This window comes from Balaenoptera borealis, assembly GCF_965194805.1.
Source record: "Balaenoptera borealis genome assembly, chromosome: 10".
Lineage (NCBI taxonomy): Eukaryota > Metazoa > Chordata > Mammalia > Artiodactyla > Balaenopteridae > Balaenoptera > Balaenoptera borealis.
Window position 1 is genome coordinate 11,893,396 of NC_138874.1, and position 16,886 is coordinate 11,910,281.

General features: G+C 42.1%; 1 protein-coding gene across 5 annotated transcripts in view; it reads left to right on the forward strand.

Annotated features, from left to right (window-relative positions):
* PCNX2 (pecanex 2) overlaps positions 1-16,886 on the forward strand; it is a 281,650-nt gene that overhangs the window by 43,142 nt on the left and 221,622 nt on the right. For all 5 annotated transcript variants that reach the window (XM_082407553.1, XM_082407550.1, XM_082407549.1 and 2 more), the window contains 2 exons: positions 756-849; positions 14,450-14,591. In XM_082407553.1, coding sequence (XP_082263679.1) covers positions 756-849; positions 14,450-14,591 — 236 coding nt within the window. The remainder of the gene's footprint in view (positions 1-755; positions 850-14,449; positions 14,592-16,886) is intronic.

Below are 16,886 nucleotides of genomic sequence, written 5' to 3' on the forward strand. Positions count from 1 at the left end.
AAAACCACACACTTAATAAGCCTCTTCTGCACATGATACAAAAAAAAAAAAACAAAACCCAGTTACAGCATACACAGATCATCCTGACACATGAAGAGAATATACAAAAGAAATTCATTGAAAAGAATATACAGAAGGGGATTAGAAATGGTACAAATTAATCGATGAAAAGCAATTAAGTCATAAGTAACCGAGTCATGTGATATCACTTATATGTGGAATCTTAAAAAATGGCACAAATGAACAGAAACAAACTCACAGACATAGAAAACAAATTTATGGTTACCAAAGTGGAAAAGCGGGGAGGGATAAATTGGGAGTTTGGGATTAACAGATACACACTATTATACATAAAATAGATAGACAACAAGGACCTACTGTATAGCACAGGGAACTATATTCAATATCTTGTAATAAGCTATAATGGAAAAGAATCTGAAAAAGAATGTATATATATATGTATAACTGATTCACTTTGCTGTACACCTGAAACTAACACAACACTGTGAATCAACTATACTTCAATGAAAAATAAGTAACTGAGTCAAACTTGTCTAAGCATATTATCAGAGAGGTACGTCACGATTTTCTTAGCTAAGTTACACATTCTATGGAGAAATACAAAGAATGGACCTAGACTACAAACAATTATCATTAAAATAGTCCAAAATGAGTTCCCTCTAACTTGGAAAAATTATACGCGGAAATGATCATATACAAATAACTGTGTACCATTCTTTGCCGAAATTTTGCAGGGGAAATTAAATCCTGTTACTTAAAGTCTGGAAATCAGAAAGAAGGCCCTTTCCAGCATCAACCATCAAATTATGACGGCTTCTCTCACGCTGGGTAAGTGGGGCTTGTTTTCAGGTTGGGGAAGGTGTTGCGTTGCTGCCCCCAGCAACTTACATGCAACTGACTCTGAGTGTAAATGAAGTGAAGATCCTGGTGTAGAATGAATGTGATAATCCGTCTGTAGGCGGCAAAGCATGTGGGTTTCACATGAAAGAAAAAGAAAATCAGACATTGTAGAATAATTGAAAATAAACAGAACCACTTTCATAGTAGCCACTTCCAAAAATGAATATAACACGTAGGCATAAATAGAGGGGAACCCTGCGTAAACAATTACGGGAGAGGTGGTGATGCAGCTCAAGAACGCGTTATTAAATTTGTCTCAAGGAACGGACTAGAGATGTGGTTAGTTCTCATCTGTGCTGACAGGCTCTTTTGTAGATAGATGATCTAAACATCCTTTCTCTTCTCCTTTAGCGTGTGTTGAGTAACTTTCCTGATCATGTTAATTAAGTTGATATTGAATTCGCTTGCGTATCCAGAACGTATGTGGATTAATGGTGGCGTTGGGCAAGCTGTAAATCTTATCAGTGGTGGACTGAATTCATCCTTCGTCCTGGACTTCAAGATTCTTTGAGGGTAACCCACAGGGCTGTGCCTCAGTGGCTTGCTCTGAGTAAGGGAGGAGACTTTTCATGTACATTTCTCTAGAGGTGTACGCCTATTTGAGGATATACGGAAGACTTGTGTGATGTCACGGGGATGCCTTAGGCTTCACGCCTGGAGAGGGTCAAGGGAGTTACAGGAACCCTACTTCCAGATTCTGGGGTGCAGTGTTCCTTCCTAAGGTCAAAGTTTCCTTACCAGGTATGCCTGGGAAGTTCAAAGGGAGCGTCCAGTGTGCCTAGAACAAAGTCTGTTCTTGCCCCTGCAATCTGGCCTCCAGGTGGGATTCTGGCATGTGGCAGCCTTTTAGGGTGTCCTCTGGTCACCCCTGCTGCTTCTCACCTTCTCAGGAATGCTGGTGTCAGCCGTCAGGGTAGATCTGATGGGTGTACTAGGTGATAGCTCTCCTGGCCTCACCACCCCACCTGGGCGCCGACCCTGAAGCAGGCTGCTCGGGTCCAGAGTCAGTCCTGGGGGGAGACAGGCACCGCCTCCATCACCCACATGCCTTCCACTCTTCCTCTGTCTTCCTCAGGTACCCAAGTTCCAATCAAAACAGACACAACAAAATTCTCCTTCTCCAGCCAGAAAGCATGCAAAGCGCTCATGCCAATGGAGACCCAAGAGGAGAGAGCAGTCTGCCACCCCCATCTTAGTTCCAGCCTCTGAGACATTTTGTTACAGTGGTTTGATGAGTTCAGTCACCTAAGGTGGCGGCTTTCTTCAGACAAAATATTTAATCACATGAGAGCACAGCTTGAAAAGCTGTCCTGTTATTCTGCAGTCCTCAGTTGAAAGCTGTAGTGTTTCTAAACTAAATTTGGAACAAAAACACGCCTCCCATTTTATCCCCAAATAAATTTACATGGCTTTTTAATGTTTATTTTCCCAGATAAATGGACTAGACTTTTCCCCGAGGAAAATACTTGAACTGCTTTTGCCGGTAATGCCAGTTAGAATAAGACCACATATCCAGAGCCTTAAAAAACTAAAAATACACAGTGTGCAGATAAGAATGAAAGAGAGTACCTATAGGGTTTTCAATAAGCCCCGCTTCCTTAGACCATGCCTCACCAAGAGACACCATTAACTCACTTTCTCCCCTTAATTTCTCTCTCTTTATTAGTTTTCCTCCAACTCTTGCTTTCTTTTGTTTCCTCTGCATTTCTTTCCCATGTTAGAGCTCTTTTTTGTTTGACTTGCCCTCCATTTCGAGACCTGCCTGGGCTTAGCTTTGCCACGGTGCATTTACTCTGGTGAAAGAGCTTTTGGCCAGGGCAGGTTTGGGCACTGCTGGACAGCACCACATGTGTTTGTGCTGAGCTTTCCTGTCAAGCCCTGTGGCTTAGAGGAGCCCCAGAATGTCATTACTTTCCCAGATCTGCCTCTTCGCGTACATAGAACAGTTAGACCCTTTCTGTTACACGTGAGAGAAATCCAAGTCCAACAGGCTTCACCAAAATGGGAATTTGGGGGCCAGGTAACGGAGACGTCTTGGGTAGGTATTTTCAAGGGTGTGGTTTCTCTTTCTCCATCACCCTCCCATTGCTCTGTTTTGACATCACTCTCAAACACTTCACCCTGACAGTCAAAAGATGTCTGCAGCAGCCCCACTTACGTCTTCTCTCACTCATGTCCACTGGGGCTAAGATGCTTCTTTCCCATAAACCCCAATGTAAGTCTCACTCTGTATCTCCTTCGTTCTGACTGGACCACCTGGGACCCTGAGCCCGATTACCAAGGCAAGTACTTGGCTGGGATCTATGTTCATAGACGGAGCTGGACAGGTTCCCTCTGAGAATGGATGGGGGCAGCTCTTCAGAGGGAAATTTGGAGTTGGGTGGACGGATGTCGGGCAACAAAAATCGGCAGATGACACCTGAGGACTCTCCTTCTGGTTAAATGGCGATTGAATTAGTGACTGTGCCTCTTTAAAGAGAATAATGATCTAATTTTATAAAAGCAGCTTTCTTTTATAAATGTCCCTGTCTATCTCTTACATTTCTTGTATGTCAACGTTCCGACAGACGAGGTCTCGGTCCACCAGCACCACATGCTAAGTTCTAAGTGCTTGACTCCCTGCTCTTTCCCCAAGGTAGTTTGACAGGGCATTGGTGTTAAGAGTTCTAGGAAAGAATGGCCCATAGCCATGCACATCTCTTTCTTGTGCCTAAAGATAAAAAAATAATATACATGTCTGCTATTATATGTGTAGACTATTACTTGAGAATATACATGTCCTCCGTACTGTCTACTCTTTGAAATAAGTTAGTCCTTTAGAGGGGACTTTGTTCTGGAGTACTGTGGCCTTTCAGTGGCCCATGTGGTCATAGGAGATGTATGGTGCTTCCTGTTTGATGCTCGAGCACAAAACTCTAGTCACTTCACTGAGCAAAATTATAGCGTTGAAGCTGTTCCCGGGGTAGTCCTGGAAAAGCACTTACGGGGATGCCATCTGTTTAATTCACGCTCAGAAAAAATGGCTCAGTCCTCTATAGTGTCAGATGATCTTCTGGATTTCAACTGCTGTCTGACAGGCTTATGGTAGATATTCCAACAGCCTCACACTCCTCAGACTCAGAGATGTTGAAAGCCATGCCACCCATGCACGGGAGGCTAATTCCTTTGGATTTGTAATAAGCCTTGGCTTCCATGGGAGTGCGTGTTGTAGTGATGGTTTGGGTATTTTCGAATTGGTTGTATGAAAGAAAACTTGTGCTAAAATAGGATGACAGCAAGCAAGCTGGTTGAATTTGAATATGTTAATCCCTGCATTAGCATACCTGTGTGCGTGTGTCATCCGTTACTTTTTTTAAAAAATTTTTTATTTTATTTTATTTTTGGCTGAGTTGGGTCTTCGTTGCTGAGTGCAGGCTTTTCTCTGGTTGCCGTGAGTGGGGGCTACTCTTCGTTGCAGTGCACGGGCTTCTCATTGCAGTGGCTTCTCTTGTTGTGGAGCACGGGCTCTAGGCGCGCAGGCTTCAATAGTTGTGGCGCACAGGCTTAGTTGCTCCGCGGCATGTGGGATCTTCCCGGACTAGGGCTCGAACCCGTGTCCCCTGCATTGGCAGGCGGATTCTTAACCACTGAGCCACCAGGGAAGCACTATCTGTTTCTTTAAAGCTAGAGGTAAAGACACATCAGAGCAGCACACAGCTGATCAAGTGCAATGACAGCAGGTCAGGAATTTGTAACTTGGAAGGGCCAGGGCACTCACACCTTACACCTGTGTTCCAGTGCGCCTTGAGTCTTTCCGTGGGAAGCAACGTCCTGGCAGTTCCTGGCCCTGAAGGAGGTGTTTTCCTGTCATAGTTATGGTGGCAGCAGCCATCGCTTATTAAAGATGTATTTTGCACTAAGCACTGTGCTAACTGTTAAATTATCCCATTTCACCCGCCCGACAAAACGGAGGTAGGTGATGTTCACTCCATTTCACAGAAAAGGAAACTAAGACTGGTGAAGAAACAAGCCCAACCTCAGTAGCTAAGTAAGTGGCCAGGGGACACTTAAATCTCACCCCCTGCACCCTCCGCCCAGCAGGGGCTGCAGCCTCAGTTCCCTGGCGCCCAGTCAGGTGAAGCGGGCCCAGGGTTGAATGCTAGGGGTGTTGGGTGCTGAGTCCTTTGGAGGGTATTTGTCCTGCCCTCAGAGGGCTGTTGCTTCTTATCTTCAGGGTGCTTATGCCAGCTTGGGAGGCCTGGGTGAGCAGATTTTCCAGTTCTTTCCACAAGGAGCTAGAAATGCCCATGTATCTGTAAAAATCTATTCTGTTTAATGTTGTCGATTTTAATTCTTTTTGAAATGCCACAGGCCACAGATGGCATGTTTGTGGTTGGCCGTGGCCTGTGGGCTCCCTAAGCCCGGGCCCTCACCTGGTACTCTGAGACCTGGGTGGAGCAGCCCCCTTGCTTACACATGTGATCTCGGGGTGCCCTTATGTGGCCCCCGGCTCCTCCAGGCCCCCTTCACAGCCCCTGCCTCACCTCTCCTCCCCCTGAGGCCCGTGGAACCGACCTTCAGCCCTTCCTGTTCCTGGTATCTGCCCTTCTTTGCCTAGAACGCCCTTCTCCACTCACTTCTACCTTCTGGAATTCTCTTCCTTCAAAGCACAAGTTACCATCTGCCTCTTTTATCCATCTTTCCCTTGTCCCTACCCTGGCAATAAATCCATCCCTCCATGCTGTCGTCAGAGGAGTGCTTACTGCATTCTCCCAGGTGCAGGGGACTCCCAGCTCTTCTTCCAGACTGTTCTTGTCTAAAGAAAAGTGACCATGGCTAGGGTGCCTTGATAGCCCTCACTTAGCCCTCTGTAGGTAGATGTTCAGTAAATAGTGAATTGAATCAAGTTAATCATTGGAAATGACAAAGACAGTCCAATCAGAGTTCTGGACCGCAAACGTGAGCCAGGCATTTAGGGATAGCAGGTAAGCGGCAAGCAGGAGGGACAGAGGCGGTCCGTGAAGGCACTCACGCTTTGTTCTATTTGCAGCAGGAGTAATTAGACCTCTTTGCAGAGAGAAGCAGCCCAGTGAAGGTGGGATTATCAAAAGAACATCCACAGATAACTCTCTCACCTTGCGGTTGTTGGAGGGGAAGGGCCAGAAGCAATAGCAGTTTGCCTGGTCTACATATTTGAATACAGAATGTTATCTTCTCCTTTTAAAAGTGGAAAGAAACCCACTGCAAAATGACTTTTTTAACCCCTCTCCGTAGAAATCAAGGTTGAGTCTCCAATTAGATTCTCCAGTCCTGTGTTCCACTCAGTGAGGAGGAAACGATTCTCTCTGTCCATGTGGGAGGCAACTGTGATGGAAAAGCTGACATTGGGGTCCACACTTCCCTGACATCAGAGGGGTCGCGTCCTGTGACGTGAACTTGAACTTTCGCCTTGGACTGGCCCAGGTTCCCGTTCCTGCACGAAGAGTAACTTTTGGTTTGACCTTCAGCAGCTTTACTTAACCATCTTAAGCACCGGTTTTCTAATGCATAGATGGAAATAATACTAGTAATAAATTCAGTGGGTGGCTTTGAAAGCTAAATATAATAGTATACGCGGTGCTTAACACAGTACCTCTCATGGGGGCACTGAGAAAATGTTAGCTATTGTTAAACTGTCTCCAAAGACAAGCAGTAGGACAGTGGCTGAAGTTCACCATGACTTTATACAGCAAAAGAGCAAAAGGCCAAGGGAAGCCTTTCCTCTAGTGCTTTTATGAGTCACTTCACGAGATTTTAAGGTAGTTAGGTACTTTGTATTCTCCCTGTCAGCCTGTTGTGTTCTAGCGTTTTGGCTTCTGTGGCAGTTTTACAGAAGGTAGTTTACTATTTTATTTCTGGCTTTCAATGCCATTACATTTAGAGTTCTCCTACTGTAGTAAACATAAACTTTGATTTTGAACTTGGAAGGATTCCTAGTTGGGGCAGTTTCTAAGCCCTTCAGCCATGGAAGATATTAGAAAAGCAGCCTTTTCCCTCTGAGGCGACTTCAGTGGCTAGGATTGCCTCTAACTAGCATTAAACCACTGATTCTTATTATTGGCAAGAACACCATTCCTCTTCGCCATTGTTAAGCCTAGTTGCCATGTGACAGTTTTATATCCCTAACTCCCAAGTATGAATAGGGAATGGTTTGCAATGTAACTTCCATGTCTCTTTGGGGATTCCTGGAGGAAACCAGGAGAGGAAACGAATTTCCCTCCTTGGCCTCTCTGTCATTGTGGGAACCGATACATTTCTCATTGACTGCCGAAGAAATATAAGCAGTATTTTCTGGTTGTACAATAACTGTCCAGAAAGCAGGTACCTTTGGTAACACTATCTCCTGTAGTTCTGCTTTCCCCAGAAACTAGAATAAGGGAACTATGGCTTGAATTGCAGAATGTAGAATTGCTACTTAAAAAAAATTTCAGAGGATAAATTCATTACCCAGGACACAGGACTGATTCAGCAGCTCAGAGCCTAATATGAGCTCATCTACCTAGAAAATCAAAGTTGAAGTAGGCTGTCTGCCTAGGAAGTTGAAGGTGAAGCTGCCTAAAAGTTGAAGTGTGTTTTGTGTCTGAAGGGTTCACTGCAGAGTGGACTTTTGTTATTTCTCCTGGAGGTCTTGCAATGAAAGCTTGATAGTTTCTGTTCTTTGTTCAGCAAAGATTTACATTTCTTTCGTCTATAAATTCTTCCAAGTAACATAGAAGAGCTTTCTCTTGTAAAAGATACATAACCATGCTTTAGTATTAGAAAACCTTTGCTAGTGTCATAAGCAACCTCATGAAAATGCATACAAAAATTTTTTTTAAATGCATACAAAAATGCATATTGTCTGCTCTCCAGTGAAATCCTATGGAAAGACATAGTATTTATATTCATTTTGAGTATCTATTACTCGTAAAATAGGCTTGGTAGGCTACTGAATGGAAAGACTCATTCTGGAGCAAGTTTAGTTTACAGGGTTTTTATTGGGGATTTTTGTACCTCAGTTGTTTCTATTTAAAAAGTAGAGTAGATTACATGGGTAATCATCTATTTATTTGTCCGGATTCACTTATTTTGGGCTTCTATTTGTTTATGAATCGTTATAGTACATATCGAAACAGATATTGTTATGGTTATAAATTAGGCTTATTTTTGAAAGCTACTCTAACCTCTAAACCCATTAGGTACTATATTCCAAAGGTAGATTGAGGTGCACTTAATCTTTATGGCCTTCTCAGAGTTTTGACATTTTTGTTGACATTATTATTAGTAGCCTCTCTGACCCTGGTCTCAGTAAAGCGTCTGTTACTTACTGGGATCAACTCTCAGGAAAGCCCTTTAAAGCCACCGTGCTTAAGTGTGTACCTGGATCTCAAAGAAAGTAAGCAGGCAGAAAATTGTAAAAAATGATCACCTCTTTTAGACCTTCTTCTTAACGTTAGTCAGAAGAAATAGTGATCCCTGGTTTGCATATCCAGGCATATCAGATATGCCCAGTTCTGTGTACCATTCAAGCATGAGTTGAAAACGTCAACTCCAATGATAAATATTTGAGAATATGTATATAGCTGCCTCACTCTGTTGATTTGCATGATAGAGTTATGTGTTACTGAGTTAGTTAAAAAACTTCCGGGGGTTCTTGGTGCCTTTGATCACCCACATAGAGGTGGAAGTATCTGGAAAAAAGCAGGTGACCGTGCAGGGGTTTGCCTCTAAAGAGTTCCTGCTGTCCATATTCCTGTGTCCTCTCTCTTGTTTTCTGGTTGTTACTCTCAGATCCTTTCACTGTAGTCCTGCTTTGTTTTCTTAGACACACTAGAGAGATTAAACTTTCATCCAGGCACAGAGTCATAAGGATGGAGAGTTTATGAGGTTGACTCTAGAAAGACTTCTGTTCTCTGAATCCCTGGGAAGAGGCCCTGCCACACGGTGGGATTCTGTCCCTGTGGTCACAGCCCTAGCTGCCACATGATGGCAGTCAGATCCCGTGCTGGAGGCCCTCACAAGCTCCCAGGCTGGTGTTTCCTTTTTCTCAAATGCACAGACGAATCTTGCTGTCCTATAAAAGAAGAGTTGTTTGCAGACTTTAAAACAAAAATCCCTGTTCAAATTCTAAATAACAGGTTATAGTTTCCAAAACAGTGCTGCTTTATTTAAATATACCACATATTGAACGCGTGGCTGGACTTTCATCTCTAGGCTTGCTCCTCTGGGTGGCTTGTTCCCATGGCCCCTGAGTAAGCCTGGAAAACAAGGAAGGACAGGCAGAAAAAAAGAGGCCCTCTTCCTCGGGAGGGTGGATTGTAAGTTTTGAGTTCCGGGGAAGATAAAGAAGTTCAAGGATTTCTTTCCACATCAATGGGAAAATGCAGCAGCACATGTATTTCAGTTATCTGTTGCTTACAGAAGCTTAGATGAGTGAAAACCTGGGGAGAGCAATATAGCGCAATGGGGTCACTGTGACTTTGAGACCCAGCTCTGTTCATAAGAAAGTGCACCATTCTGGCCCCTGGTCCATCTTTATTTCCTTCTAGTGGCTGCTCTTTTTGTAGTTTCCACCATGAATCACTATTTCTGCTGTTGTTCTGAATTCGATCTCGTTTAAATAAATTTATCTCTGCTCTAGCTCTGAACCAAACTAGTTGTCCAGAGATAAACCAGAGAGCAAGGAAACCAAGGCCACATGTGCAACTGCTGCTCTGTTGTAGTTCAGAGTGTAATTACTACAGGGTTGGAATATTTCCATTTCCATTGCTATTTTAGAGGAAGAAATGTCTCTCGAAACTTAGCACTTTCACATTATATTTATTAATATGGGGGGAAATCTCCAGCCTTAAGTTAGTGAAACAGAGACTATTTTTTGAGATTTTTTTTTAATTGAAGTATAGCTGATTTACAATGTTGTGCTAATTTCAGCAAAGTGATTCAGTTATACATATCCATTCTTTTCCAGATTCTTTTCACATATAGGTTATTATAAAATATTGAGTAGAGTTCCCTGTGCTACGTGGTAGGTCCTTGTTGCTTATCTATTTTATATATAGTAGTGTGTATCTGTTACTCCCAGACTCCTAATTTATCCCTCCCCCCAACAGAGACTTTTTGGATGATCCTTGAGCTCACAGCCCATAGAATAGCTACTCTTCTCTCAGGAGAATAAGTAGCAGATAGCCTGAGAGAGATACAAGAAAAGGAAGATGGGCGGGAATTCTTGGAGGGTTGGTATAGGAAGAGCTCTGTCCACTGAGTGATTTTTGTGACGTCATAGCCTCTTTGACTCCTGAGTGGACAAGCTGGTGCCCGCAGATTACAACTTCAACATTAGGACCCCAGAAACCTGTGCCACACGAAGAAGATCTCTTTATCCTCTGGAAGCAGCGTTACACGTCTCCTCCTGGCCAAATAGGAAGCCGATATACACATGACAAGACAGGTTTTCTGGTGAGGACATACCAGTCATAAAGCTCAGAAAAGAATCTTTCTGGGACTTCCCTGGTGGCGCAGTGGTTAAGAATCCACCTGCCAATGCTGGGGACACAGGTTCGATCCCTGGTCCGGGAAGATCGCACGTGCCACGGAGCAACTAAGCCTGTGCGCCACAACTACTGAGCCTGCGCTCTAGAGCCCGCGAGCCACAACTTCTGAGCTCGTGTGCCACAACTACTGAAGCCCACATGCCTAGAGCCCGTGCTCCGCAACAAGAGAAGCCACCGCAATGAGAAGCCCACGCACCGCAACAAAAGAGTAGACCCCGCTCGCCACAACTAGAGAAAGCCTGTGCGCAGCCAAAAAAAAAAAAAAAAAAAGAATTTTTCTTAATATCATCATGCTTCGTGTAAAAAGAGGTTAAGAGGGAGCTTGACATGCTGCTTGCATTTGTCTTTATTTTTTTAAAAAAGGATTAGGTATGAGTTGAGAGCAAGACACTCTTACCCCATTCCTGCTAATAGAGACAACTAGAATTAATATGTTATTTGTGTGAAAAGCATAGGGGTCAGTTTACTGTTTAATATGAGAATGAGCAAAGTCAGGTCCTATATCAGTAGAAAGAAATAGGAAGATTAGGTATGGTTATTAAGTGTCTGATATGTGAGAGGCACCATATCCAGTCTGATTTAATTCTTACAGCAATCTCTATGAGGAAGACATCATCCCTATTTTATAGGTGAGAATCTTTTAAAAAATTTATTTTGTTGAAGTGTAGTTGATTTACAATGGTGTGTTAATTTCTGCTATACAGCAAAGTGATTCAGTTATACATATATATACATTCTTTTTCATATTCTTTTCCATTATGGTTTATCACAGGATATTAAATATAGTTCCGTGTGCTATACAGTAGGACCTTGCTGTTTATAGGTGAGGATTTGAGGTAAGAAAACAACATTGTTATAGTCACAGATAGTAAATAGTAGAGCAATAATTCAAGCCTAGTTCTGTTTAATTCTAGAACTCATCCAAAAGATTTTGAAAAGAAAACCAAACCCTAGATTTTTACATAGGATTTTTAAATGGCTTGCGCAGGAAAATAATGTTATCTGTTATTATTTTTATTTTGTCATCAAAAACATGCAAAAAAATTCAGCTGTGTTGACACTTCCTTTAGGACCGTGTTTCCTGCCAGGAGGCCCTGGCAGGAGGAAGGTTGCTCTGAAGTAACTTTGTTACACCTTCCACAGTAGTCCGTTCTTAGTTTATTCCATTTGGCAATAGAGGGCGCTGTACACTGTCTAGATTTTCTGACATTTCCATACTGCTTCTGCCTATTTATAATCATCACCTACATTACCTACAGTGAAGTCAGATCAGTCTTCTGGCTTTAGTGAAGTGCTGGCATTTGCTGAGTTTTAGGTTTCTCTAAATTTGTATTAACAAGATGTCTTCGATCCTATTGTATTTAGCTGTGAAATGACAGAATTACAGTCCTCAGAGGTTTCTGTACAAAGTACAAAAGTTTGAATGAACACTGTCTTTATAAATCTAACTTTTTGTCTCTATTAGTGACACACATTGCACCACTAGTATGGAAAGGAAGCAAAAGCACTCTCTATGGAACAATCATACAAATAATGGAAGGATGGGATTTTTAGGTTTTCAAAGTCCATGTGCTTATCCCACCTGACTCATTTCTCAAACCCTGCTGTTAATGTACGATGTTTCCTAAGTGGTTCTTTACTTAGAAACCATTACTGAATGGCTATTGAAGGAGGCCTTTATTGAATGTATCATCAAATAGTCATAAATCATGTCTCAAAAATGTAGAGAAATCTGTGTGTTTGTGAGCACGTACGTGAGAATAGTGGACGTATTTTAAACACTGTTCCTGTAGAGTAAGCATTTGTATGTTTGTGAATACAGTAGTAGGGAGTTGGGAAAAAGAAAGATCTAAAAACTTGTTAGAAACTTTGTACCGAAACGTGAGATTAGAAATCAGAAGGCATTACTACTCAGCCTTAAAAAAAAGAACAAAATAATGCCATTTGCAGCAACATGGATGGACCTAGAGATGATCATACTAAGTGAAGTAAGTCAAAGACAGAGAAAGACAAATACCATATGATATCACTTATATGTGGAATCCAAAATATGACACAAATGAACGTATCTATGAAATAGAAACAGACTCACAGACACAGAGAACAGACTTGTGGTTGCCAGGGGGGAGAGGGGGTGGGGGAGGGATGGAGTGGGAGTTTGGGATTAGCAGATACAAACTACTATATATAAAATAGATAAACAGCAGGGTCCTACCATATAGCACAGGGTTCTATATTCAAAATCCTGTAATAAACTGTAATGGAAAAGAATATGAAAAAGAATATGTTTATAATGTATAACTGAATCACTTTGCTGTACACCAGGAACTAACACAACATGGTGAATCAACTATACTTCGATAAGAAAATACATTAAAAAAAGAAGGTGATGACATTAGTGCCACGTCTGCATTCTTGAGGTGGCTTGGGCAGCAGCACAACTAAGGAGCCCGTGTGCTGCAACTAAGACCTCGTGCAACTAAATAAATAAATAAATATTAAAAGAAAAAAGAAAAATGCTTGAGACAATAATACGATGTGTTATTTCAGAAACAGGAAGTCCAAAGGCGTGATCAGTGCAGGGTTGGTTGGTCATCAAGAAACTAGTTTCCTTCTGTCTTTCAGCTCTGCTGTCCTCGGGCTTGTCCCTCACGATGGCAGTATCGCTGCCGCAGCTCCAAGGGTTTCTGAGTCACATAGCATCTAAAGGTCAGGAGAAAGATGGTCTCTTACTTTTGTTACCTTTTAAGAAGTAGAACCCTCCTACACTGTTGGTGGGAATGTAAATTGGTACAGCCATTATGGAAAGACAGTATGGAGGTTCCTTAAAAAACTAAAAATAGAGCTACCATATGATCTAGCGATCCCACTCTTGGGCATATATCCAGAGAAAACCATAATCCAAAAAGGTACACACACCCCAATATTCATTGCAGCACTATTTACAATAGCCAAGACATGGAAGCAACCTGAATGTCCAGTGACAGATGAATGGATAAAGAAGATGTGGTACATATATACAATGGAATATTACTCAGCTATAGAAAAGAATGAAATAATGCCATTTGCAGCAACGTGGATGGACCTAGAGATTATCATGCTAAGTGAAGTAAATCAGAAAGAGAAAGACAAATACCGTATGATATCACTTACATGTGGAATCTAAAAATGATACAAATGAACTTATTTACAAAACAGAAACAGACTCACAGACTTAGAAAACAAACTTATGTTTACCAAAGGGGAAAGATAGGGGGGAGGGATAAATTAGGAATTTGGGAGTAACATATACATACTACTATAATATATAAAATAGATAATCAGCAAGGACCTACTGTATAGCACAGGGAACTCTACTCAATATTTTGTAGTAACCTATATGGGAAAAGAATCTGAAAAAGAATATATACATATACATATATATCTAGAAATATAACTGAATGTGCTGTACACCTGAAACTAACATAGCATTGTAAATCAACTATACTTCAATAAAAAATAAATAAATTTAAAAACATTTTAAAAGGTAAAAACACTGAAAAAAAAAGAAGAAATAGAAAAACTTGCTCGTGAGCGTCCTTATCCACAGCCGCCTCCCCTTTGCTCTGCGGTAGCCTCTTAGAATAGCATTACACTCCTGTGCCAGGACTGGCCGGGGTGATTGGAGTTCCCACGATGGGTGTGGGATGACCAGGATTTACCCCAGAGGCCAGGGAGGGACCTCATCTCTTCTGAAGCACACCGTCTTGGGTGACTGAATACAACTGGAGTTCCATGCTGAATGTGTGCAAGATGATGGCCCTTCTGCCTGAAGGTGGCATGGCACACGCAATTTTCGACTTTGAGCTGCTCATGCAAGGTGGCAGAGGCTTACCCGTGACCTGCATTAAGGATCCCTGCTGTCCTTGTGTTTGCATGTGATAAATAGACGACTTCCGGTACTTGCAGGTAACCGAAGCATTTGTTTTGCCCATCCTCAGAGACATACAGAGCGGCTCCACAACTTCCAGTACCGCAACTTCCGAGAGTCAAGATCCTTCTTCAGGGGACCCTGTGGTCAGTGCCTTGCAACAACAGCTGTTGCTGATGGTGGCTCGGAGGACCCAGTCAGAATCCCCACGGGTACGTCCCAGCGTTACCGTCTGTGAATGTTCTAGAAGCAGGGATCCTGAAGCCTGGTTCCAGGTTGGATTTCCTAATAGAATTAGTCCAATCTTGTCCTGAATTTTATGTCACCTGGGTTGTGGCTCTATCACTTTGTGGTAGTCTACTGAACGAATATGAAAAGAAACCTCTTAGGTAACAGGTACCCTTCCGTTCATGCTAAAGGGATTATTACTGTCTTAATTGCTCTTCCAAACGCATTAGAAATTCATTTACATTGATCTTTGGTTGCCGGGATGCACAAATCCCACAAGAGCTCACTTGGTTAGGATGGCATTTTTTCCCCCCATGGTTTGGAAAATATCTGGATTTTTATTAATTTATTATAGCCTTATATTTTAAGCATGCAGAGATTTTTAAAGAGAATCTTGGCTTGAAGAGACACTTTATTCTTGGAGCAAATGACATGATCATCAAGGGGCTTAAAAGATGAAGCCTTGCATTGTTTTACTGAGAGATAACTTACTGATGTTCATTCACTTATTCACTACACCTTTAATGAGACTCTGTGGGACACAGAGCAAAGAATTCAAAGAAAAGATAACATGGGAGCAAAGACATACAACCGGTCATGAATTTAGAGCTCCAGATTCCATCAGGGCATTTCGGAGAGTGAGGATGGAGAAGGCTCCTTAGGAGAAGAGACACTGGGCTAGACCTTGAAGGAAGGTGGATTTCAGTAAGTACAGATTGAAGGAAGAGGGTAATAGATGGGATACTGTCAAGTTAGTGTGAAGTTTCTTTATTGCTGTGTTTACCTTCCTCCTGACAATGTTTTGATTTCTTCTAGAGAATCTCACCTGTATAAAGAAATAATAGTTTTATATACGTTTTCATGAGTGCTTAACCAAATTTTTCCAAAAGATGCTTAATAGGAATTTTTACACTATTTTTCAGATGTGCAGAAAAAATGTTGGGCTATCTTCTAAGTGACCGCATGTTTTTCTGGAGTCTTTATTCTTGCTGACTGGGTATGAGTTGGGAGGGCTGCATAGGGAGGACTTGAAAAAGCCAGTGAAGCCAGAAGTGATCTCATATGGTATCTGTCTTTCTCCTTCTGACTTACTTCGCTTAGTATGATCATGTCTAGGTCCATCCATGTTGCTGCAAGGGTACCATTATTTTGAACAGTAGATCTTTTCAGGTAGCTTGGGGGAGCTAGCTTGGGCATGGACCTTTACATTCTTTTTTAAAATTTTTTTATTTTTAAAGATTTTTTTTTTTGATGTGGACCACTTTTTAAAAAAATCTTTATTGAATTTGTTACAATATTGCTTCTGTTTTCTGTTTTGGTTTTTTGGCACACGCACGTGGAATCTTAGCTCCCCGACCAGGGATCGACCCCGCACCCCCTGTACTGGAAGGCGAAGTCTTAACCACTGAATTGCCAGGGAAGTCCCCTTTACATTCTTAAATGTTTTAACTCTACCAAAGATTATTTCTGAAATGTACTATATACTTCCGTACCTTCTTAAACTGAATGTGCTGATCATTATTTAAGCTGTTCTTGATAATCCAGGTTCACGAAACGGACCTTGGTATTGTGCTGTCAGTAGAGATCCGTATGGGGGGTAGTGAGCAAATGCAATTATCTTGTGTCTTAAAAAGGACTTGTGTTCAGTTTACACCCCGTCCCCCTACTTTTACTAATCTCTTTCTTCTGATCGTAGAATAAAATTTGCAGGCCTGACTTGCAGGCAGTGTGATGTGATTGTTCTTGGGTGAGGCTTAATTAATGAATCAGAGACAGAACCGGCCTCTTGGTTAGTGTGTCTCTGTGTTTACCTAAGTCATAGATATGGAACCCCCCTTAGTCGCCACTGTGGGTCCTCCCCCCTGCCAGCTCCTTCATTACTGATACTCGCCAGGAGCTCTGCGTTAGACCCCTTTATTCCGTGCCCTTGCTGGGGATAACCACCTTATTGGCTCCCACGGCTCACTTCTCTCTCTCTTTCTGGGTATACAGATGCAGATACAGACATGTTTATACTTGTATGTATGTGTGTGTCACCGTGTTATCCAGGCTGGTTGGCTTGTCTACTCCCCAGGAATTCCTAAACCCCTTTAAGGTAGAAACTCTGTCTTGTTTTCCTTTGAATTTTCAGCTTATATTACATATCATATCTGGCTTATATAATCTGCATAATAAATATTTGTTGGATGAGTGAATAAATGAATGATTAAAACAATGAGAAAAATTTGAATTTGAGAGACTTACCTGGTGGTCCAGTGGTTAAGACTCTGCGCTTCCGC